Source organism: Marmota flaviventris, chromosome 12, assembly GCF_047511675.1.
Source record: "Marmota flaviventris isolate mMarFla1 chromosome 12, mMarFla1.hap1, whole genome shotgun sequence".
NCBI classification, from domain to species: Eukaryota; Metazoa; Chordata; class Mammalia; order Rodentia; family Sciuridae; genus Marmota; species Marmota flaviventris.
The window spans coordinates 47,855,522-47,874,445 of NC_092509.1; the positions used below are offsets into that span (position 1 = coordinate 47,855,522).

The following is an 18,924-nucleotide window of genomic DNA, read 5'->3' on the forward strand; positions in this document are numbered from 1 at the left end:
ACTGGTGAGGGACAGGAAGAGGGTCCTCAGCTCCTCCCCCTTTCTTGTGCCTTTCACAAGAGCCAATAGAAACTCTGTATGGAGTTGCGTCTTTTGTCCTAGCAACTCTGGGCAGATTCTTTCCAATCTCTTCGGGAGGTCCTGTAGAAACGTTCGGAAACGAGCGAGTGGTAGAGGCGATTAGAGCTGCTGGTTCAGCATGCGGTGCGCTAGCCCCGCTGCCGTGATGGCATTTTGTGCTGGGCTTTGGGTCTCGAACCCGGTGCCGGCCCAGGGCCAGCAGGCGTGGGGACGGCCGGAGACTGACTGTGAAGGTGAGCGGTGTGTGACCTGCTTGCATGGCGGCGGCACCGCGCTGCAGCTCTGCTGTTGTGGGCTTTGGCTTCCTCAGGCCCCGACTGTAAATAACATTTCTCCCAGTAAATACAGGCCCTGTTCTTAATTTCAGAACTCCTTAGCCAAACTGTAGGCAAAAGCTTGAGCCAAGCCCAATGACACCTTGAGGCCACGTTCTGGTTTTGCTGAGAATACTAAATAGCCGCAGTAAAGACTGGTGGGTTGGGATTTGGATTAGGTTTTATGCAAACGCTGCTAGATTCTGATGACCCTGGCGCCAAACCGATTCTCTTGCTTCTAACCAACATGCCTCTCTCTGCAACAGAAAACGTCTTTCAAGTTCAAACTAGTTTGTGACTCCCAAAAGAAAAATAAAACATGACATGAGTTGGAGTGGTGTAACTCAGAGAACATAGCTAACATTACCTAGAACTTTATATAAGTAAACGTTGCTTTACAAAGGCATGCACAAAGGAGTGTATTAACTTCTTGAGAAAGAGAAGATACACAGCAACAGCGAGGCGCTAAGCAACTCAGTGAGACCCTGTCTCTAAATAAAATTCAAAATAGGGCTGGGGATGTGGCTCAGTGGTTTAGAGCCCCTGAATTAAATTCCTGGTACCCCCCCCACCCCCACCCCCCCACCCCCAAAAAAAAAGAAGAAGAAGAAGAAAAAGAAGATTAAAAAAAGAACGACTCCTTTTTTTGTTCTGTTTCTTAGTTATGGACTTGCAGCCCAAACACCTGGATCTATGTCCCACCAAACTCTCTGACTTTGAAGCTATCATATCTGGTTTTTGCAAAATCAGCATACTCCACGTTAGAGGCTGTTAATAAGAACAAAGATAATTAGCTATGCTAACCCCTTCCTCATGATTAACTGTAGCACTTACCTCCAGGATTTATTGAGATTATTACTTTAAATGTATGTCTTCTAAGCTTGAGACTATTCACTGACAGTAAGTTCACAATATATGTTGCATAGATGGATGAGTATAGTCTATATTATAAGTAAATAAAATCTTAATAATTGGAGTCTAGCTTTCTACCAGCAATAATTAAACTTTTCTCTAGAAATTTGCATATCTACATGATGTTATCTTAAAAACTTCATTCTAAAGATATTTGTTTCACTGAGTTATAAGCCTCTTATTAACCACTTAATTTCCCTTCAGTGTATAAGATTAAAATGCTATATCATAGTATGTTTAATAGAGCAAACATAAAACCATCTTGGACCTATTGATGGATTTCTCTTATGTGAACTTAAAAGAAATTTTACAGGATTCACAAAGAATCCTGTAAAAAACTTACTTTGCTACATTTTAAAATTGGTAGGTTTTATATAAAATATTTTCAGGTTTTCTGACTTTTCTTGAAAAACCAGATGACCTACCTGGGCATGGTGGCACACACTTGTGATCTCAGCCGCTCAGAAGGTTGAGGCAGGAGTAGTTCAAAGCCAGCCTCAGCAAAAGCGGGGTGCTAAGCAACTCAGTGAGACCCTGTCTCTAAATAAAATACAAACTAGGGCTGGGGATGTGGCTCAGTGGTCAAGTGCCCCTGAGTTTAATCCCCAGTACCCCCTACAAAAAACCAGATGACCTGGCAAGATTGTCCCAAATGGCCATGTATTGAGAACTGACTATGGCTGTTCTTTTTAGGAAGGACGTGTGTTCTACAGATTTTTGAAGGTTTTTTTCCCCTGAATTCTTATTCTCTCTTTCATTTTTCTTACCTGGTCCCTGTAGATATTTAAATTTGTGATCCTACATTTAGATAATGTAGGGCTTATTGGAAAACAAATGTTTCCAGATCTCTTTTAAAACATGATTACTACTATAGGATTGTTTTAAAAACTTATTTTGAAATAATTATAGATTCACTTATGGGATTACTTTTAATAAACAAACAAAAGAATGTGATTGTTTGAGGCTATTTTAGCAATATGCCATGAACTTTTAAGTTACTGACCTACTAGGTGATCATGGTGAGGATATTCTACTTAAGTCCAAGGAATGAACTTAGACTTCTCTGTGGCATGTGACACCATTGACTTCTTCCCCATTCAGAAAGTCTTTATGGTCTAGATTCTGCTTTTTCACTCATCTTTACTTCTTATCTTTGTGCCTACTTGTTTAAAGTGTCTTTCTGGGCGCTTAATCCTCTAGAAATGGCTTAAACATTAAAATTGTCTGGAGTTCTGCTCTCTTCCCTTCTCTCTTCTCAGTCTACACACTCTTCAGTGTAATCAAAATCACAAAGGAAAGAAATATTTTGTAACAAGATCTAGATTCAAGATCTAGTTCTAGCTCTATTACTACTTATGAGTCTTTTTTTATTAGCCACTTAATTTCTCTTCAGTATATATGATTAAAATGCAAAATCACATGTTTGTGAACCACCTTGGACATAGAGTTCACAGTTGTTCTTGTTTTTATTTGATTGGCTACATTTTAAAACTGGGAGATTTTCCATTTAAAAAATTCAGATTTCTGGCTTTCCTTGAGAAACCAGATGACTGGCTAAGACTGACCTTTCAGTATGATAAAGTGTAAATCTCCCTCTCCAATCCACATTTTTTCCTAGAGTTCCGACCTTGCAGTCACTGGACTACTGAACAACTGCATACTTCAAAAGAACACGGTCAAAAGCTAAGGTGGTCATCTTGCCACCTTCTCCTCCCCCATCCCTGTTTTGCTTACAGTGTCAGCGTGAGTCATGTCCCTGACTAAGTGGTCTGAATTCTAGACTTCTCTTTTTCCCTTGTCCCTTGCAGCCCACCAGTCATTTTGTCCATGGGCTTGACCTCTTGATGGACGGCTCCATTCTCCTCCCTGGGTTCCAAAACAATCCCATCTGTTTCCACCACCTTTTTCCTCCTGTCTAGTTCCCTAGCAGTGTCATCGTGTTCCTACTTGTTTAATGTCCTTTACTGGTTTCCCAGTTTCCACCAGGCATCATCTTCTTTGTTTTCCATAGTATCTAGTAGCCTGCTCATGTGGTTCACTAATTGGGTTTCCTCCAAGTAACTGTGCCCTCTTAAAAAGTCAAGACTTGCCTCTCACCAGAGCGTTTCCATCAGCTACTGTGGTGCATGGCATAGGACCCACACTCAGTTTGTTAAAAAACTGTACACATCTGTGCTGTGACAAACTTTGGTGTATCTTGGTTCGTTAAATGAAAAAAAAAAAAAAAGTACATGTATAACGGCATAATTTGCCGTGAACATACTTTATGTACAGAGATACGAAAAATTGTGCTATATATGTGTAATAAGGATTGTCATGCATTCCACTGTTGTTGTGTATTTAAAAAAGCACATGTTAGAATTCCTGACAAACAAATTTACTGCACTTACTGCATTGCCAGTCATATAAAAGTATAGCACATACAATTATGTACAGTACATAATACTTGATGATAATAACACTGACCCTTTGGTTTTCATCCTGACTCACTACTTGGTCCTTTCAGTCTTTCTGGTGCTTTCCCATCTTCTCAATTTCTCTCTCTCTCTCTCTCTCTCTTTTTTTTTTGGGGGGGGGGGGAGGTTTAGGAATTGAACCCCAGGGCATTTTACCATGAGCTGAATCCCAGTTCTTTTTATTTTTTTATTTTGAGACAGGGTCTCACAAAGTTGCTGAAGCTGGCCTCAAATTTGCAATCCTCCTGCCTCAGCTTCCCAAGTTGTGTCCCATTTTCTAAACATTGGAGTTTCATAAGAATGAGGCCTCGGACTATGTCTCTTGTCCATTTCCCCTTACTCTCTAGTCTCAAGAATATTGTTTGAATGTTGGTAACATAAATTTACATATCATCCTAAACTTTAACCCTGATCTCCAGATTTATAGTCATGTGCCACATCAGAATGTTTGAGTCAGCAACAAACTGCACATATGAGGATGGTTCCATAAAATTATAATGGAACTGGGAAATTCCTAGGTACAGTGACATCATAGTACCTGGCGTTACTCACAAGTCTGTGGTGATTCTGGGGTAAACAAACTTACTGCACTGACAGTCATATAAAAGTATAGCACATCCAATTATGTACAATACATAATACTTGATGATAATAAATGACTATGTTGCTGATTTATGTATTTACTATATTTTATTTTTTATCATTATTTTAGAGAGTACTTTTTCTATTTATGAAACAGCCTCAGGCAGGTCTTTTAGGAGGGATTCCAGAAGTCACTGTTATCAAAGGAGGTGGCAGCTCCATGTGTGTCATGGCCCCTGAAAACCTTCTTGTAGGAAAAGAAGTGAAGGTAGAAGACAATGATATTGATGATCCTGAGCCTGTGTAGACCTAGGCTGATGTGTGTATGTGTGTCTTAGTTTTTAATGAAATAATTTTAAAAAGTAAAAAGAAAATTAACCAAATTAAATCTTGTAGAATAAGGGATTTAAAGAAAGTATTTTTGTACAGCTGTACAATATGTATGTGTTTTACACTTAAGTGTTATTACAAAGAGTCAAATAGTTTTTAAAAAATCATAGTGAACTAAGGTTATTTTATTACTGAAGAAAGGAAATTTAATATAGTCTAAATGTATGGTATTTACAAAGCCGACAGTAGGGTACAGTGATGTTCTAGGATGTCCTTCACTCACCTTTTACTCACTAACTCAGAGCAACTTCCAGTCCTGCAAACTTCTATGTAGGTGAACCATTTTTTCCCAAATCTTTCTTTATATTAAAAAATATATATAGAACACAATACCCTTATTTTATTATTATTATTATTATTATTATTATGTGGTGCTGAAGATTGAACCCAGAACCTTGCACGTGTTAGGTGAGTGCTCTACCACTGAGCCACAACCCCAGCCCCAAATCTTTTTGTTTTAAATATGTTTTTAGTTGTAGATGGACACCATATCTTTGTTTATTTATTTATTTTTATGTGGTCCTGAGGATTGAACTCAGTGCCTCATATGTGCAAGGCAAGCGCTCTACCACTGAGCTACAGCCCCAGCCCCAAAATCTTTTATACCACAATTTTACTATACCTTTTCTATGCTTAAATACGTTTACACAAATACCCATGTTTGTGTTGGACTTTCTTAGTATTTAGTACCATAATAGAGCCTACTGGCTTGTAGCCTAGGCTATAACCAAATAGCTAGAGCAACTTCCAGTTTTGCAAACTATCAGGGTTTGGGTAAATACCCTCTGTGATGTTCCCACAACAATGAAATCACTGAAGAACTAATTTCTCAGAATGTATTCCTATCATTAAGTGATGGATGACTGTATATCCAGTTGCTTTTTCACTGTTTGCAGTTGGATGTTGTATTAGGGTTCTCCAGAGAAATAGGATCAATAGAAAATATGTATATGTGGGTAGAGCACTCCTTAACTTACAATGGGATTACATTCCAAATAAGACCATTATGAGTTGATACTGTCATTAACTCAAAAATGTATTTAATACACCTTACCCACCAAACATAGTTGAGCAACGCAGCACACTGTGGAGTACTAGGGGTTTGCCTTCATGATCCTGTGCTCACGGGATCTGTGATTGGCTTTTCCCAGCATCAGGCTCTCACTGAAGTCTCCTGCAGGGAGAAGGGCAGCACAAGTGATAGCCGCTGAGACAAGAGACAGAAGAGCATACTTGAGAAGTTTTTAGATATGGTAATTATCAGGTATGGAAGATAAGATTAGATTTTTATGTTTAAAGAAATAAAGAGATTGAAATATCAATAAAGGGCAGGAGGTGCTAAAAACATCCAATAATTTTGGAGGAAAACCAAATAGACCTCTATAAATAAAATTGATATGATTTAACAGCAGATTTATTACATGTGAGAGAATTAGTGAATTAGAGAATTAGTGAATTATTATTAGATCTAAATATATTATCAAGACTGAATCACTGAGAGGTGAAAAGATAAAAATAGGAAATAGGGATAAAAGTACAATAAAATAAAGAGAAAATTTCTAACATGTTAACTGGCTTTTTAGAAGACACAATAGAGGAGATGGAAGTTGAATATATTCAAACAGTATAAATAAAATAATTCCACATCTAATCACATCAAAAGGAAATTGTACAACACAAAAGAAAAGAAAAATCTTTAAAACAGCTAGAGGAAAAAGACTGACTACCTTCAAAGTGGTCCTACCTCCAAGTGAGTGGGACTCACTCTGTACAGAAAGATTCTTGACTTAGCTCTGAAATCAATTTTGGAATGCATAGAAAGCAAAGCACAAGCAAAAAATTTTTAGACAGCAAAGAAAAAATATGCACACCCTAAAAGGCAGGTTGTGGATTCCACTCACCTCTCAGAGAAGAGACAAGCAATGCACCCCGGGTTGAACTTTCTGAATATATATAGGATTTTCCTAGGAAGAAAAATGTAGATTTCTAAGAAAGCTTTCATAAAAATCAAATATTTGATATTTGGGGTTCACAATGTTTCTTTGTTAAGCATTCTATCCATAAATCAGATATGGGTGCATTGTATAGGGCTTTGAATCTGGTGACATTTAAATTTATTATGCTTTTGTTCTAGTTAATCTGATACAAGCATACACTGGAGGTTTTATTCATCTAACTAATGAGACAGGCATAGCTGATCATGCTTATAGAGCCAAGACTCCACCTAGAAAGGGTCTCTTCTCTCTCCTTGAGAGCCAACCTATCTCAAAACAGATGGCTAGTAGATTGATACATGAGTTTTTTGTAATTTTTTCTTTCGGTCTCTCTCTCTCTCTTCCTTTTTGTTGCTGGGGAGCATCAAAGGCCTTGTACATATTAGGCAAACACTCTACCACTGAGCTACGTTCAATAATGAAAAGTCAGAGTCACAGAGTTATAAAGTAGTAGAGCTAGGTTTTGAAGTTCAGGTACTCAATCAATAACATATTGCATTCTGAGTGCAGTATCGGGCTCATTTATTTAGGAAAGCATTACAAATAAAATTGGAACAAAGAAGCAGTATCCAAATCATTCAAGTTCTGAATGTTCTTGAAAAACCTTAACTCATTATTATAATATGTATCCTATTTTTAGGATGCAATGCCCCCTTAGTCCTGGTACCACCAAGACTAATCTGGTATTTTGTCCTCCTCCAAATCAAGCTGGAGTCAATAATGGGGATCTGGCTTTAGTTCTAAAAGTTAAGGATGGAACTGATGAAAATAATGAATAGCCCACTGATAGTTGTAATGATTCTATGAAACTGATTTTAAGCATTTTGTCATAACTTTTGGACAAAATTGTAGCTCTTTTCCTGCAGGTGGCATTATTATATTTTCAAATACTGCTTTCTCCTTTTGGGCTCTGGCTAACAATTAACAGACTGAACTGTGATTTCACTTTAAAACTTTCAATTCAAGTTTTTATTAATATTGTAAGCATGTTGGGGATTTTTGCAGTAATCAAAGTTATGGTGAGTTTTCAAAATAAACTAGGAATTATTCCAAACACACTGAAAAATTTTACACAATTATACTAGCATCTAGATTAAATATTAGTATTTTAATATTTGCTACCATTCTTTCTCTGAATTAAATAAATTGATTAAAAAATAAACTATTAGTTGCAAATAACTCCATTTTTTTCCCCCTTAACTTTCCTATTCATTTTTTTTTTTTTTAGGACTTTTACTACAAATGTATGTATCCGTACATAATGGGCTCTGACTGCTTTTTGGTTCATTTGATCAGTTGAGGCTGCTCAACCATCCACCATGGCTATGACGCCTCTGATTTGTTCTTACAATTCTGCCAGGATTTTCCACATTGTCAAGCCATGCTATTGTCTATGTTCTACTTCAAAAATCCTTTTTATTGTGCCTAATAAAGCTTTATATAGTTTGGGGTTAGAATTTGTCTGGTATAACCTTTTATTTTTAAAGCTCTTATTTTATTTTATTTTTTTTAAGAAAGACTCCATCTTTATTATTTATTTATTTATCGGTAGTGGGGATATAACCCAGGGGCTCTTAACCACTGAGCGACATCCCCATCCATTTTTATATTTTATTGAGAGACAGGGTCTTACTGAGTTGCTTAGGGCCTTGCTAAATTGCCAAGGCTGGCTTTGAACTTGCAATCCTCTTGCCTCAGGCTTTCTAGTCACTGGAATTACAGGCCTGTGCCACTGTCTCTGGTTCTTCACTTACTTTTATTGTGTTGTTGTTTTGACCCTTTTTGTAGCCTTATACTTAAAAAAAAACAAAAACAAAAAAAACCACATTTTTATTGTTGTGAAATATAAAATTTACTTCCTTATTTTTAAATCCCCAGTTTAGTGGTATTAAGTACTTTCATACTGTTGGGCAAACATCATTACCATCCAGCACCCTAACTCTTTTCATTTGTAAAGATTGAAATTCTACACCCCCATCCCCACCCCTGGCAGCCACCATTCATTCTACTTCCTGTTTCCATTCATTTGACTTCTCTAGGTGTCTAAGATAAGTGGAATCATATGAATTTTGTCTTTCTGTGATTGAAAATTCAACAGCATTTAGTTGAATTTTAAAAATTTCAACCTGAAAAACCCTGTTCTATAACTGCAAGTTTAGCATATTTACACATATTGTAATTAATGATACTTTTGGATTTATTTCTTTAATTTTGTGAGTTTTTAAAATGTATTGTGCTTTTTCTTTGCTTCTGTTTTGCTCTTTCCTGCCTCTAATAAACTGATAAAGTTTAAAAAAAAATTTTTAAGTCCTTTCCACTTTTATCATACTTAGATGGCTAAAAATGAATATGATTTGGTAATATTTCTCTATACTCCTAGATAATAAAACTCCTTAGGAAGTTTAAATTGAATTCTTCATTTCTCATCTTATGTTTTATGATTATACTGTATTTGGTTTTGCTTTATGTTTTCATTATTATAGGTTTATTATTTTTGTTTTATATACTTAATCCTTATTTACATCTTCACACATTTGCCATTTTCTCTTACCATTACAACACTATACTACAACTTGATCTTCCTTGTTGGATTCTATCTCCTTCCTGAAGTTCATCCTTTACTAGCTTTCCCTCAGCACTTGAACTCAATACTGTTTAAGTGAATAAATGAATTTAATCAAACAGCTTTCTTTAAACAAAATTAAACTACTTGAGGTATCTAGTGTGTAATTTTAGAATGATAGATTCTTCCTTGTTTATTAGGTAGATACAGGTCTCAGTACAGGGATTCAAGAAGAATAAATAAAATACAAAATAGGGCTGGGGATGTGGCTTAGTGGCTGAGTGACTCTGAGTTCAATTCCTGGTACTCCCCTCGCCAAAGAAAAGAGAGAGAGAGAGAGAACTAAAGCCCTCCATTTTCCCTTAATTTGTTCCCCTAGAATTCTCTAATATCAGGACCACCACTTACCAGGACGAGCTTCTGGCTTCTGTTTCATTCCTAGCTTGCTTGGCCCAGATGTCTGCTCACTTGGGAAAGCAACTTCCTCCCACAGTGGGTTAACCTGATGAGTAAGCATGTATACCCTGAGTCAGACCACCTGGGATCTAATGCCCTCTCCTCCCTTACTGGGCAAGTTAGGTAACCTCTCTTGGACTCAGTTTCTTTTATCTGTAAAAAGAGGATAATAACATATCTACATCATAACTTTGTTGTGACGCTTGAATGGGCTAAAATGCAATGCTTAGAATAGGGCTGGTACCTACCAGCACCTGCCAGAACCTGCCAGCACCTGCCAGATATTAACTGTGTTGGTTGTTAATGTCAGCTCCCCTCCTGAACTCTATCTCTTCCACTGGCTTTAGACAACTGAGACTGAATATGACTGTTCAATTGGGTTTTGACTTTAGCCCCTGTTGGTGGAATATACAGATTTATGCCGACTACCAAGGGGCTTCATTCAGTAGCCTTCAGAGGATTTTCTCTGCACTTAAAACTAAACTATCAGAAGATCATATTCTATGTAAAACTGTTTTATTTTAGGATTAGTCAAAGTTTATAAAAAATTGTTCTCATTTTAGGTGGAACTTGATTTCAAAGATTGGTTGATAAATTAATTCACTCAGCTCATGTATCCACTGCAATTAAACTTTATAATAGGCCCCAAATCATTCTTAGAACTTAGAACATCGTCACAAGGCAATGAACCATACCTATTTTTTATTTGATGAGTGGGTCAGGTACTTACTGGGAGTGGTTGTGGTAAGTCACGCATACAAACATATTTCTTCATTCCTTCTAGTGTGTAAAGAATTCTTGAACCGATTCTATAACTACTTGATAGCCAAAGGAGTTCATTTTTCACTGGACACTATAGAAAACGAATTAATCAGCTTTTGCTTGGATACCAAAGGAAAAGAAAACCGCCTGGTATGTTAAATTTTCACCTTTAATTTTTCCCATGTGCTTAAAGAAAGCTGTAACTAGTTTCATTGCTCACCTGGACTTGATGTTCTACTTGAAGCACATTCCTTGTGGACAGCAAGAGGAAATCAGTCTTCTAAAAAAATGATCTATGTATTTTCATCCAGAATATATTATTTTATTTGTCTTTCTGAGTAAACAATGGGCTAACAATTGTATATTTTCTTAAATGAAATTGTAAGAATGAATTCCTAATAAGAACTTACTGTCCTGAGTTAAGAGTGGGTAGACTTTCCATTTCTTACCAAGACAACTACTCAAACCTATCAAAACATTTTATACTATTATCAATACATAATTAATGAAGTGTTTATATTTTCTTGTTATGGCATTTAGATGGTGTTTCCTGGGTTTACACATATAGCTTATTTCAATATAGTGTTCTACATAACTAAGGACAATTTTTTACCAATTTATTCTTCCCTAAAATGTTCATGTTGAATTTGTCAGTTTAGTCTGCATTTTTGACCACTTAACTACCAATACATCATGAAATTTTTGTCATTTATTTGTGCCAGTAAGTTTTATATTTTTATATGTAAATTTTTCTTTTTCCTTTTTTCTTCCTGCAATACTGGGGATCGAACCCAAGGCCTTGTGTATGCTAGGCCTCTGAGCTACATTCTTAGCTCTGCACATAAAATTCTTAAGTCAGGTAGCTTGAAAGGAAGTATTGCATGATGACAGCCAGGGTGCTGGATTTTATAATTCTGACTCTTCTACTTGCTGGCTGTGCAGCCTTGGATTTTTTGGGTAAAATGTGGGGATAATAATAGTTCTTGCTTCACAGGATTGTTATGAAAGGTAAATAAGTTAATGCAGCCCTTGTACAAAGAAAACACTTAGTAAGTGTGAGCTTTTCTCACCAGTCTTTCCACATTGAGCGTGTAGTAAGGTGGCTTCTAAGTAGGATGATCATGAGAGTGGAGTCACTTGTTTTCTTAGTAGGGGTTAAAATTTAATAGCTGGACCATGAAAACTAGGTTAACCTTTTTCTCCCCTTTCTATAATGGATTACTTGCTTTTTTCATTGCCCAGGATGCTAAATTCTCTTCATTATCAACAGTGCTATTATCTAGGAGCCACAAAAGATGCTGCCACCAAAATCCTAAGTGAAGTCACGCGCCCCATGAGTGTACATATGCCTGCAATGAAGATATGTGAGAAGCTGAAGAAAATGGACAGCCAGATCTGTGAGCTGAAATATGGTATCACAAGACAAGTGCTTTTTCCAATATGTCTGATTGTATTGCCAAACCTCAAAACACAGGGACATGTTTTTTAAAAAGTCAGAATTAGAAGCAAAGGAATTCTCCACTCACTGATAGGTTTCTGGGCTGATAAATGGTATCTTGTACCCTCTGAGCTCCTTTGAGGGAAGAGAAATAAATAGTCCTGGCATAATCAGTCTTAGGGTGAAACTGCCAATCCAATGAGCAAAGTTTAAATTCCTAATTTACCAAGGCAATATCAGCCATGTCTGTCAAGGAAAATTTCAAAATACAAGAGAGTAGCTACTTATGGTGATTTAGCTCATGGTAATATATTAAGACAAAGTTTGAATCTAGGGTTGGGGTGTGGCTCAGTGGTATGGCACTTGCCTAACATGCATAAGACCCTGGGTTTGATCTCCAGAACTGCAAAATCAATAAATAAAACAAAACTTGCACCTATTCAGAGATGATAAAATAATTTAATTTCTCCATATGACTCTATCTTTCCTACACTTGTCTGTCATTCTACCAGCTTTAAATTTTAGGAAATAGGTTATTCACATCAAATCAGGTTTGGCATGATGAAACAGCTTATCAGCGGTCCCAAAAATAAACAGCAAGGAAAGGAAGAAGATGCCCTATTTTAAACATTATCCTTGGCCTTTTAAATTTCACATAGTTCGATCTATTTGTACACTGGGGATTTGAATCTGGGCCAGCCTTTTGGGTAAATTGAGTAAGTATAATAAAAGGCTGGAGAATTCTTCCCTCAACTGTCCTTAACACCTAAAATTCCACCAATCAAGACTCACTTCTTCAGCTTAAGTCATTGTTTTATGTTACTTACCCAATGTAGAACAATAGACTACCTAAGTAATTAGCATCCAACTCTCAATTATTTGTCTTATTTCCCAGAACAGCTATGTAATATGCCTATGCACCAGAGCCACATAGCAAACTTGAAATAGGTTTAAGTCTGAAAGATACCACAGATAACTATTTCTCAATTTACCAAACAGGCCATAACTTCCAGGGTAGTTATTATGGGTAGGCAACCCTCTTTATTAGCTTCAAAGTAGTGAAGCGGAGGCAGGAGTCACAGAGTCCACATAAACAATATTCACAAAAGAGACAACCATGTGCTGATTCTTTAATTCAACAAGTTTTTTTCCCAAAATACTCTTATTTGCATGGGATCTTACAGGATCCTTAGAAAACAGAAAAAAATAATCAGATATTGAGACAAAATGAATATTTGCTAATATTTTGATAACACTGGCCACTAGAGGCCCTTCGGGAGCCATGAACTATTTTTAACTTTGGTATTGACTTTTTCTTTGTAGTTTTAGGGTGTCACAAAGATGTTTCCCCTTTTAAAAATTAATGCAAGATGACAAATTCTGGAGAAAAAATATCAAAGAAGCTACTGACACTTTCAGGAAAGTATTTTTCTCCTTCAGCTATTTCTCTTGAATTAATCAATAGTACCAAATTATTCTTCATGTCAGGAAAGAAGAGACTGAGCAGGTAACTTTGTGCTGTGGAATATTAATAAGTTGGGTTATTTATGACAGTTTCTACTTCAAAGGTATTCTGTCAAAGCAGCCACAAATTAACAACCAGATGAGTGTGGAGTTGGATGTTTTCAAGGAAGGTGTCATTTGGTTTTTGAACTAAAAAAATGTTTGCCTTTGCATATTTTGTTTTTAATAGCACAAGGAATCACTCTAAGGATTCAAGGGTTCTCTGAAGCACAGAGTATAGATGACCATCCAAAAATTAAAAAAAAAATCTTTAAAATCCAATTTTTAAACTTGTATTCATTTATAGGACATTTTGTACAAACTGCTGAATGACTATTGGGTTTTTAATGTTTTAAAATGTGATATTCCATTATTCAGGCAGAAAAAGAAAAAAAAAATTTAAAAAAGAAGTCAGGCTGAAAAAGTCGTGGGCTGGATCTAATTACTTAATAAGTAAATGTGAATGTTGTGTCCGTGTTCAGGGCAAACACTTGGCAGTGGGGGAGAGGCAGAGGAGACTCCTTTTGAAAGAGGAAAATTACCCATTTCTGATAGGGAAATTACAATCATGAGTTTATTATAGATGAGCTTAAATTTTTCTTATTTTTGGACATGGCAATAGAGAGCTGAGTTCTTCTTTTTAGAGAGAGAGAGAGAGAGAGAGAGAGAGAGATTTTTTTTTTTAATATTTAGTTTTTAGTTTTCGGTGGACACAACTACTTTATTTTATCTTTATGTGGTGCTGAGGAACAAACCCAGAGCCCCGCACATGCCAGGTGAGTGCGTTACCGCTTGAGCCACATCCCCAGCCCCGAGAGCTGAGTTCTTAATGTTCTCTGCAGGTATTCTTTTTAAGCAGGGAGATGGTAGTCTTGGTAGAGGAGTTAGATGCTGGTGACAATAGTATTGGCAAGAATTTTAGGAGCCAGGTTGACTGATACCATAGCACTAGCATTGGAGAAGTAGGTATACCACAAAGGACCACAAATGAATGCTGGGATAATTTACTAATCCTGTTAGGGTGGGGCATTAGGTGAGTTTAAGTAGAGATGCAAAAATAATTAAGGATTAGTGAAAATGTTCCTAATTTTGTCCCTAGGTTTTGGTTTCTTTACATTTTTATTGAAAACTCTATAGTGCTCATCTGTTTTACTGAAGTCATGTATAAAAAGTGAACTGTGGACTGGGTCTGTAGCCAAGTGGCAGAGAGCTTGCTTAACACTGTGAGGCACTGGGTTCCATCCTTAGCACCACATAAGAAAATAAACAAATAAAATAAAGGCATGCTGTCCATCTATAACTACAAAAAAATAAAAAAAAGAAAAGTGAACCATAACTGGCTGCTTAGCTGCTTTCGTTGGCTACAACCAAAGCCATCCAAGAGACACTGCCTTTATGGATTTCATCTTTTTTTTAAAATTATTTATTTATTTATTTATAGTCATACATGACAGCAGAATGAATTTTGACATATAATACATACATGGAATGTACATACATCAATCATATTGTCAATTCTATTCTGCTACCCTTCCTATCCTCCTTACTCCTTCCCTCTTCTCCCATTTCTCTCTATCCAATCTAATGTGACACACTTTTTTTTTCTTTTTCTCATTACAACATCATATATATATTCTGTATAATAATGAGGTTCTCCTTCCATCTTCCGTGCAACTCCCCTTCTCCCTCTTTTTCCCTCCCACCTCTCTTCCCTATTTAGTGGTAGTCTTCTTCTCATGCTCTTCTTCCCTATCCCATTTTGAGTCACCCCCCTTATATCAGAGAAGACATTCGGCATTTGTTTTTTAGGGATTGGCTAACTTCACTTAGCATAATCTGCTCTAATGCCATCCATACTTTAGGAACAGCAATTAGGATTTAGTGCTATTTGTTTTAGAAATGCTGATCTTGAGAACCTCACAGAACTACATAGGCTCATGTTTTGAGCTGTTATAATCCCTGGGAGAGAAAGAAAATTAGATAAAGCACTGTACAGTTCTTTAGGCGCTTTGTATAGTTCTTCCTTGGTATACTCAGGGACTGGTCTAGGACCCCTTGTGGACACTAAAATCCTCAGATGTTCAATTCTCTTTTATAAAATGGTGTAGTGTTTGCATAGAACTTATTTACATCTCCTTTTTACTTACTTACTTACTTTATTTTGTTATTTATTATGGTGCTGAGGATCAAGCCCAGGGCCACATGTATGCTAGGATAGTGCTCTGCTACTGTATAACCCCCCCCCCATACTTTAAGTCATCTAGATTGTATTAATTTCATTATTTTAATATAGAGATGATTTAAAGTATAACAGACCATACAGTGTAATGTAATGTTGTTATATTGTATTGTTTAGGGAATAATGATAGGGAAAACGTTGTATGTGGTCAGTACACAGAAGCATTTATCCACCTCCCCTGTATCACCAAACATTTTCAGGTGAATCCAAAGATGCAGAACTTCTAGATAGAGAGGGCCTCCTGTATGTACTACATTTTCCTTAGGTGTGTCTTGGTTTCCATGGAAAGCAGAACTGTTACCATGTTGGATCACAGGGGACTCACCACTATGTGCCTTTGTGTTTTACAGGACTCTAGGGAGCTGTGTATTTTAACTGTGCTTTTCCTTTTTGGCATTTAGAAAAGAACTTGGACTTGGAATCTGTGGACCTGCAGAAAATGAGAGTGGCAGAACTGAAACAGATACTGCACAGCTGGGGTGAGGAGTGCAGGGCTTGTGCAGAGAAAACCGACTATGTGAATCTAATCAAAGAACTAGCACCCAAATACACAGCAGTGCACCCCAAACCTGAACTCTGATGGATACCCATACACCATGAATTGTAATTAGAGAGAAATGATTCTTGAGAACAAGGACATGTTTGTTAAAGATGACTAGGGATTGCATTGCATTGGGTCTCAGGCTTTTTGGTCCTAATATTATATATCAGAATTTTGTTACTTAGGCTTATAACTAAAATTACTAATATCATTGGCATCTTACAGATGTACCAGAACCTAAAAGTGCCTTTCACATAATTTTCTTTGAAGAACTATGTAAGTTATCATTGCCTACCTCTAAAATTGGGGGAAATGAACTACCTAAAATTGATGAAGTAAATTGATCATAGGGTGAAGGGAGTGCTCACAAATTTCTCTTTGTACAAGATTTTTAAATTAAATACATTATACTAGAACAAAAGAAACAACAGCTAGCTTATCTGACACACATCTTCAACCCCAAATAATTACTGAGGGTTTGTGTGTGTGTGTGTGTATAAATATATATGTATTTTATACACTCTATTTTCAACTGCAAATCATGTACATTCTGGCTCTTTGATGTCAGAATGGTAGTGCATTATGCTGGAAGTTAGTGTTTCCCATCTGAGGAAAACATACTTAAACCTACTTTAAAAAAAATAGATCAAGACTCCACATAAGAATATCCAATGTTTTGGCAAGTTGTAATTGTGCTTGAATTGCTAAGTGAACCAAGCTCAAAGTCTTATTCATTGTTTATTATTGCACATCAGATGGACTTTTGATAGAGGATTAAAGCATATTAAGAGCACTTGCAGACAGCATGGAACTTTATGGTTCTTAATGCTGTTTTATCAGCTTTAAATTACAAAGTTGTACTCAGTTCTATTTTCCTACCACAGAAGGAAAAGAAAGCCATGGTAGAAATGGCTGTTTTGCATGGGGATGGAGGTGGGGGAAGACTTAAGAGCAGTGTTTCTTTGAAACTTTCTGTGGTGATGGGAATGTCCTACATCTAAATTGGGTGATCATGAATGTGATTGTCACACTCATCCAGTAGTACAATTAAGATCTGGGAAATTTGTATATGTAAAAAACTGCCTTAACCCTGCCGTTCAGGAGGCTGAGGCAGGAGGATTGAGAGTTCAAACTATCCTCAGCAATGGGGAGGTGCTAAGCAATTCAGTGAGACACCGTCTCTAATAAAATACAAAAAAGGGCTGGGGATGCAGCTCAATGTTTGAGTGCCCCTGAGTTCAATGTTGGTATCTATCCCTCTCCCCCCCCAAAACTGCCTTAAGTCAGGTACTGTGTGGCATACCTAAAATCCCAGCAACTTGGGAAGCTGAGACAGAAGATAACAAATTCAAGACCAGCCTCAACAACTGAGCAAGGCCTTAAGCAATTTAGCAAGATCCTGACTCAAAGTTTAAAAAAATTAAAAGGGCTGGGGATGTAGCTTAGTGGTAAAGTGCCTCTGAGTTCAATCTCCAGTACCAAAAAAATTAAAAATTAAAAAACAAAGCTCTAAAATTATTTGAAAATTGTCTAAAATTAATCAATTCAAAACACGTTGTTTATTTAGAGAATTGCATTTCCTGACTGGGAGTCATTTTGGGGAGTGCAGGAGAAATTTTCCAGACTGAAAAGTATATATTGAAAATATAATGTTACCTTTTTAAATTGCTACAGAGGTAAATGACTTTTCAGCTGAGTGGTTAGAATATAACCAAACTTGTCACAGAATTAGTGGTTCCCAAGGAGACACATTTATTATGTAACTGAAAAATTAAAATAAAAAAGCTTTGGTGTAATGACAGGCCTGAAGTCGTTATTGTTTCTGGATTTCATCAGCTATCTTATCATCATGTGTAAAGAACCTACTTTATTTTGAATTATGTCTTTAAAAAGCTCAAAGTTACGACTGGGGTTGTGGCTCAGTGGTAGAACGCTTGCCTGGCATGTGTCAGCACCACATTAAATAAATAAAGTCAAGGTATTGCATCCATCTATAACTAAAAATATATTTTTAAAAAGCCCAAAGTTAGTTTTTAAAAACTTCTTTTTAAGTATTTATTTTTTGTTGTAGTTGGACACAATCCTTTTTTTTTTTTTACTTTATTTTTATGGGCCTCACACATGCTAGGTGAGCGCTCTACTACTGAGCCACAACCCCAACCCCTTTAAAAATTTTTTATAGACTTTTTATTTGTTTCTTGTTTGTTTTTGCATTTTGAGCTTTTAGTGAAACTTGTCTTGAAAATAATGTTTACTCTCTGACTTCAAAATCAGATCATATTTCTGTGTCACATTTTCAGGATATAAATCTAGGTAATAAGAACACCACTCAGCAGGTCATTCCAATCAACGATGGTTAGGCTAGTTTTTTTTCTTTTTTTAAGAGAGAGAGAATTTTTAATATTTATTTTTTAGTTTTCAGCAGACACAACATCTTTGTTTGTATGTGGTGCTAAGGATCGAACCCGGGCCGAAAGCATGCCTGGCGAGCGTGCTACCGCTTGGCCACATCCCCAGCCCTAGGCTAGTTTTTAAAGAGAATTTATATAAGTGCTTCTCAATGCTTCAATTGCACATTCAGTGACTCTGGGGTGGGACCTGAGCATTTTTAAGAAGCCCCCAAATGTCTTCGCTGCTCTTTCAGGGGCCACACATGAGTGGCAAGGGCCCAAGTCATGATCCTGTGATTGATA

At 36.6% G+C, this 18,924-nt stretch overlaps 1 protein-coding gene across 1 annotated transcript; it reads left to right on the forward strand.

Moving 5' to 3' along the window:
- Window positions 1–51: 51 nt before the first annotated feature.
- Window positions 52–18,027, forward strand: Cdnf (cerebral dopamine neurotrophic factor). The gene is made up of 4 exons (XM_027928418.2): window positions 52–314; window positions 10,533–10,660; window positions 11,781–11,922; window positions 16,092–18,027. The coding sequence occupies exons 1-4, from the start codon at window positions 200–202 to the stop codon at window positions 16,268–16,270; spliced, it is 564 nt and encodes a 187-aa protein (XP_027784219.2). The 5' UTR covers window positions 52–199; the 3' UTR covers window positions 16,271–18,027.
- Window positions 18,028–18,924: the final 897 nt, after the last annotated feature.

Coding starts and splice junctions, on each gene's coding strand:
- Cdnf (XM_027928418.2), top strand. CDS start 200: ATGCGGTGCGCTAGCCCCGCTGCCGTGATGGCATTTTGTGCTGGGCTT. Junction 315..10,532: donor GCCGGAGACTGACTGTGAAG/GTGAGCGGTGTG, acceptor CATTCCTTCTAG/TGTGTAAAGAATTCTTGAAC. Junction 10,661..11,780: donor AAGGAAAAGAAAACCGCCTG/GTATGTTAAATT, acceptor CATTATCAACAG/TGCTATTATCTAGGAGCCAC.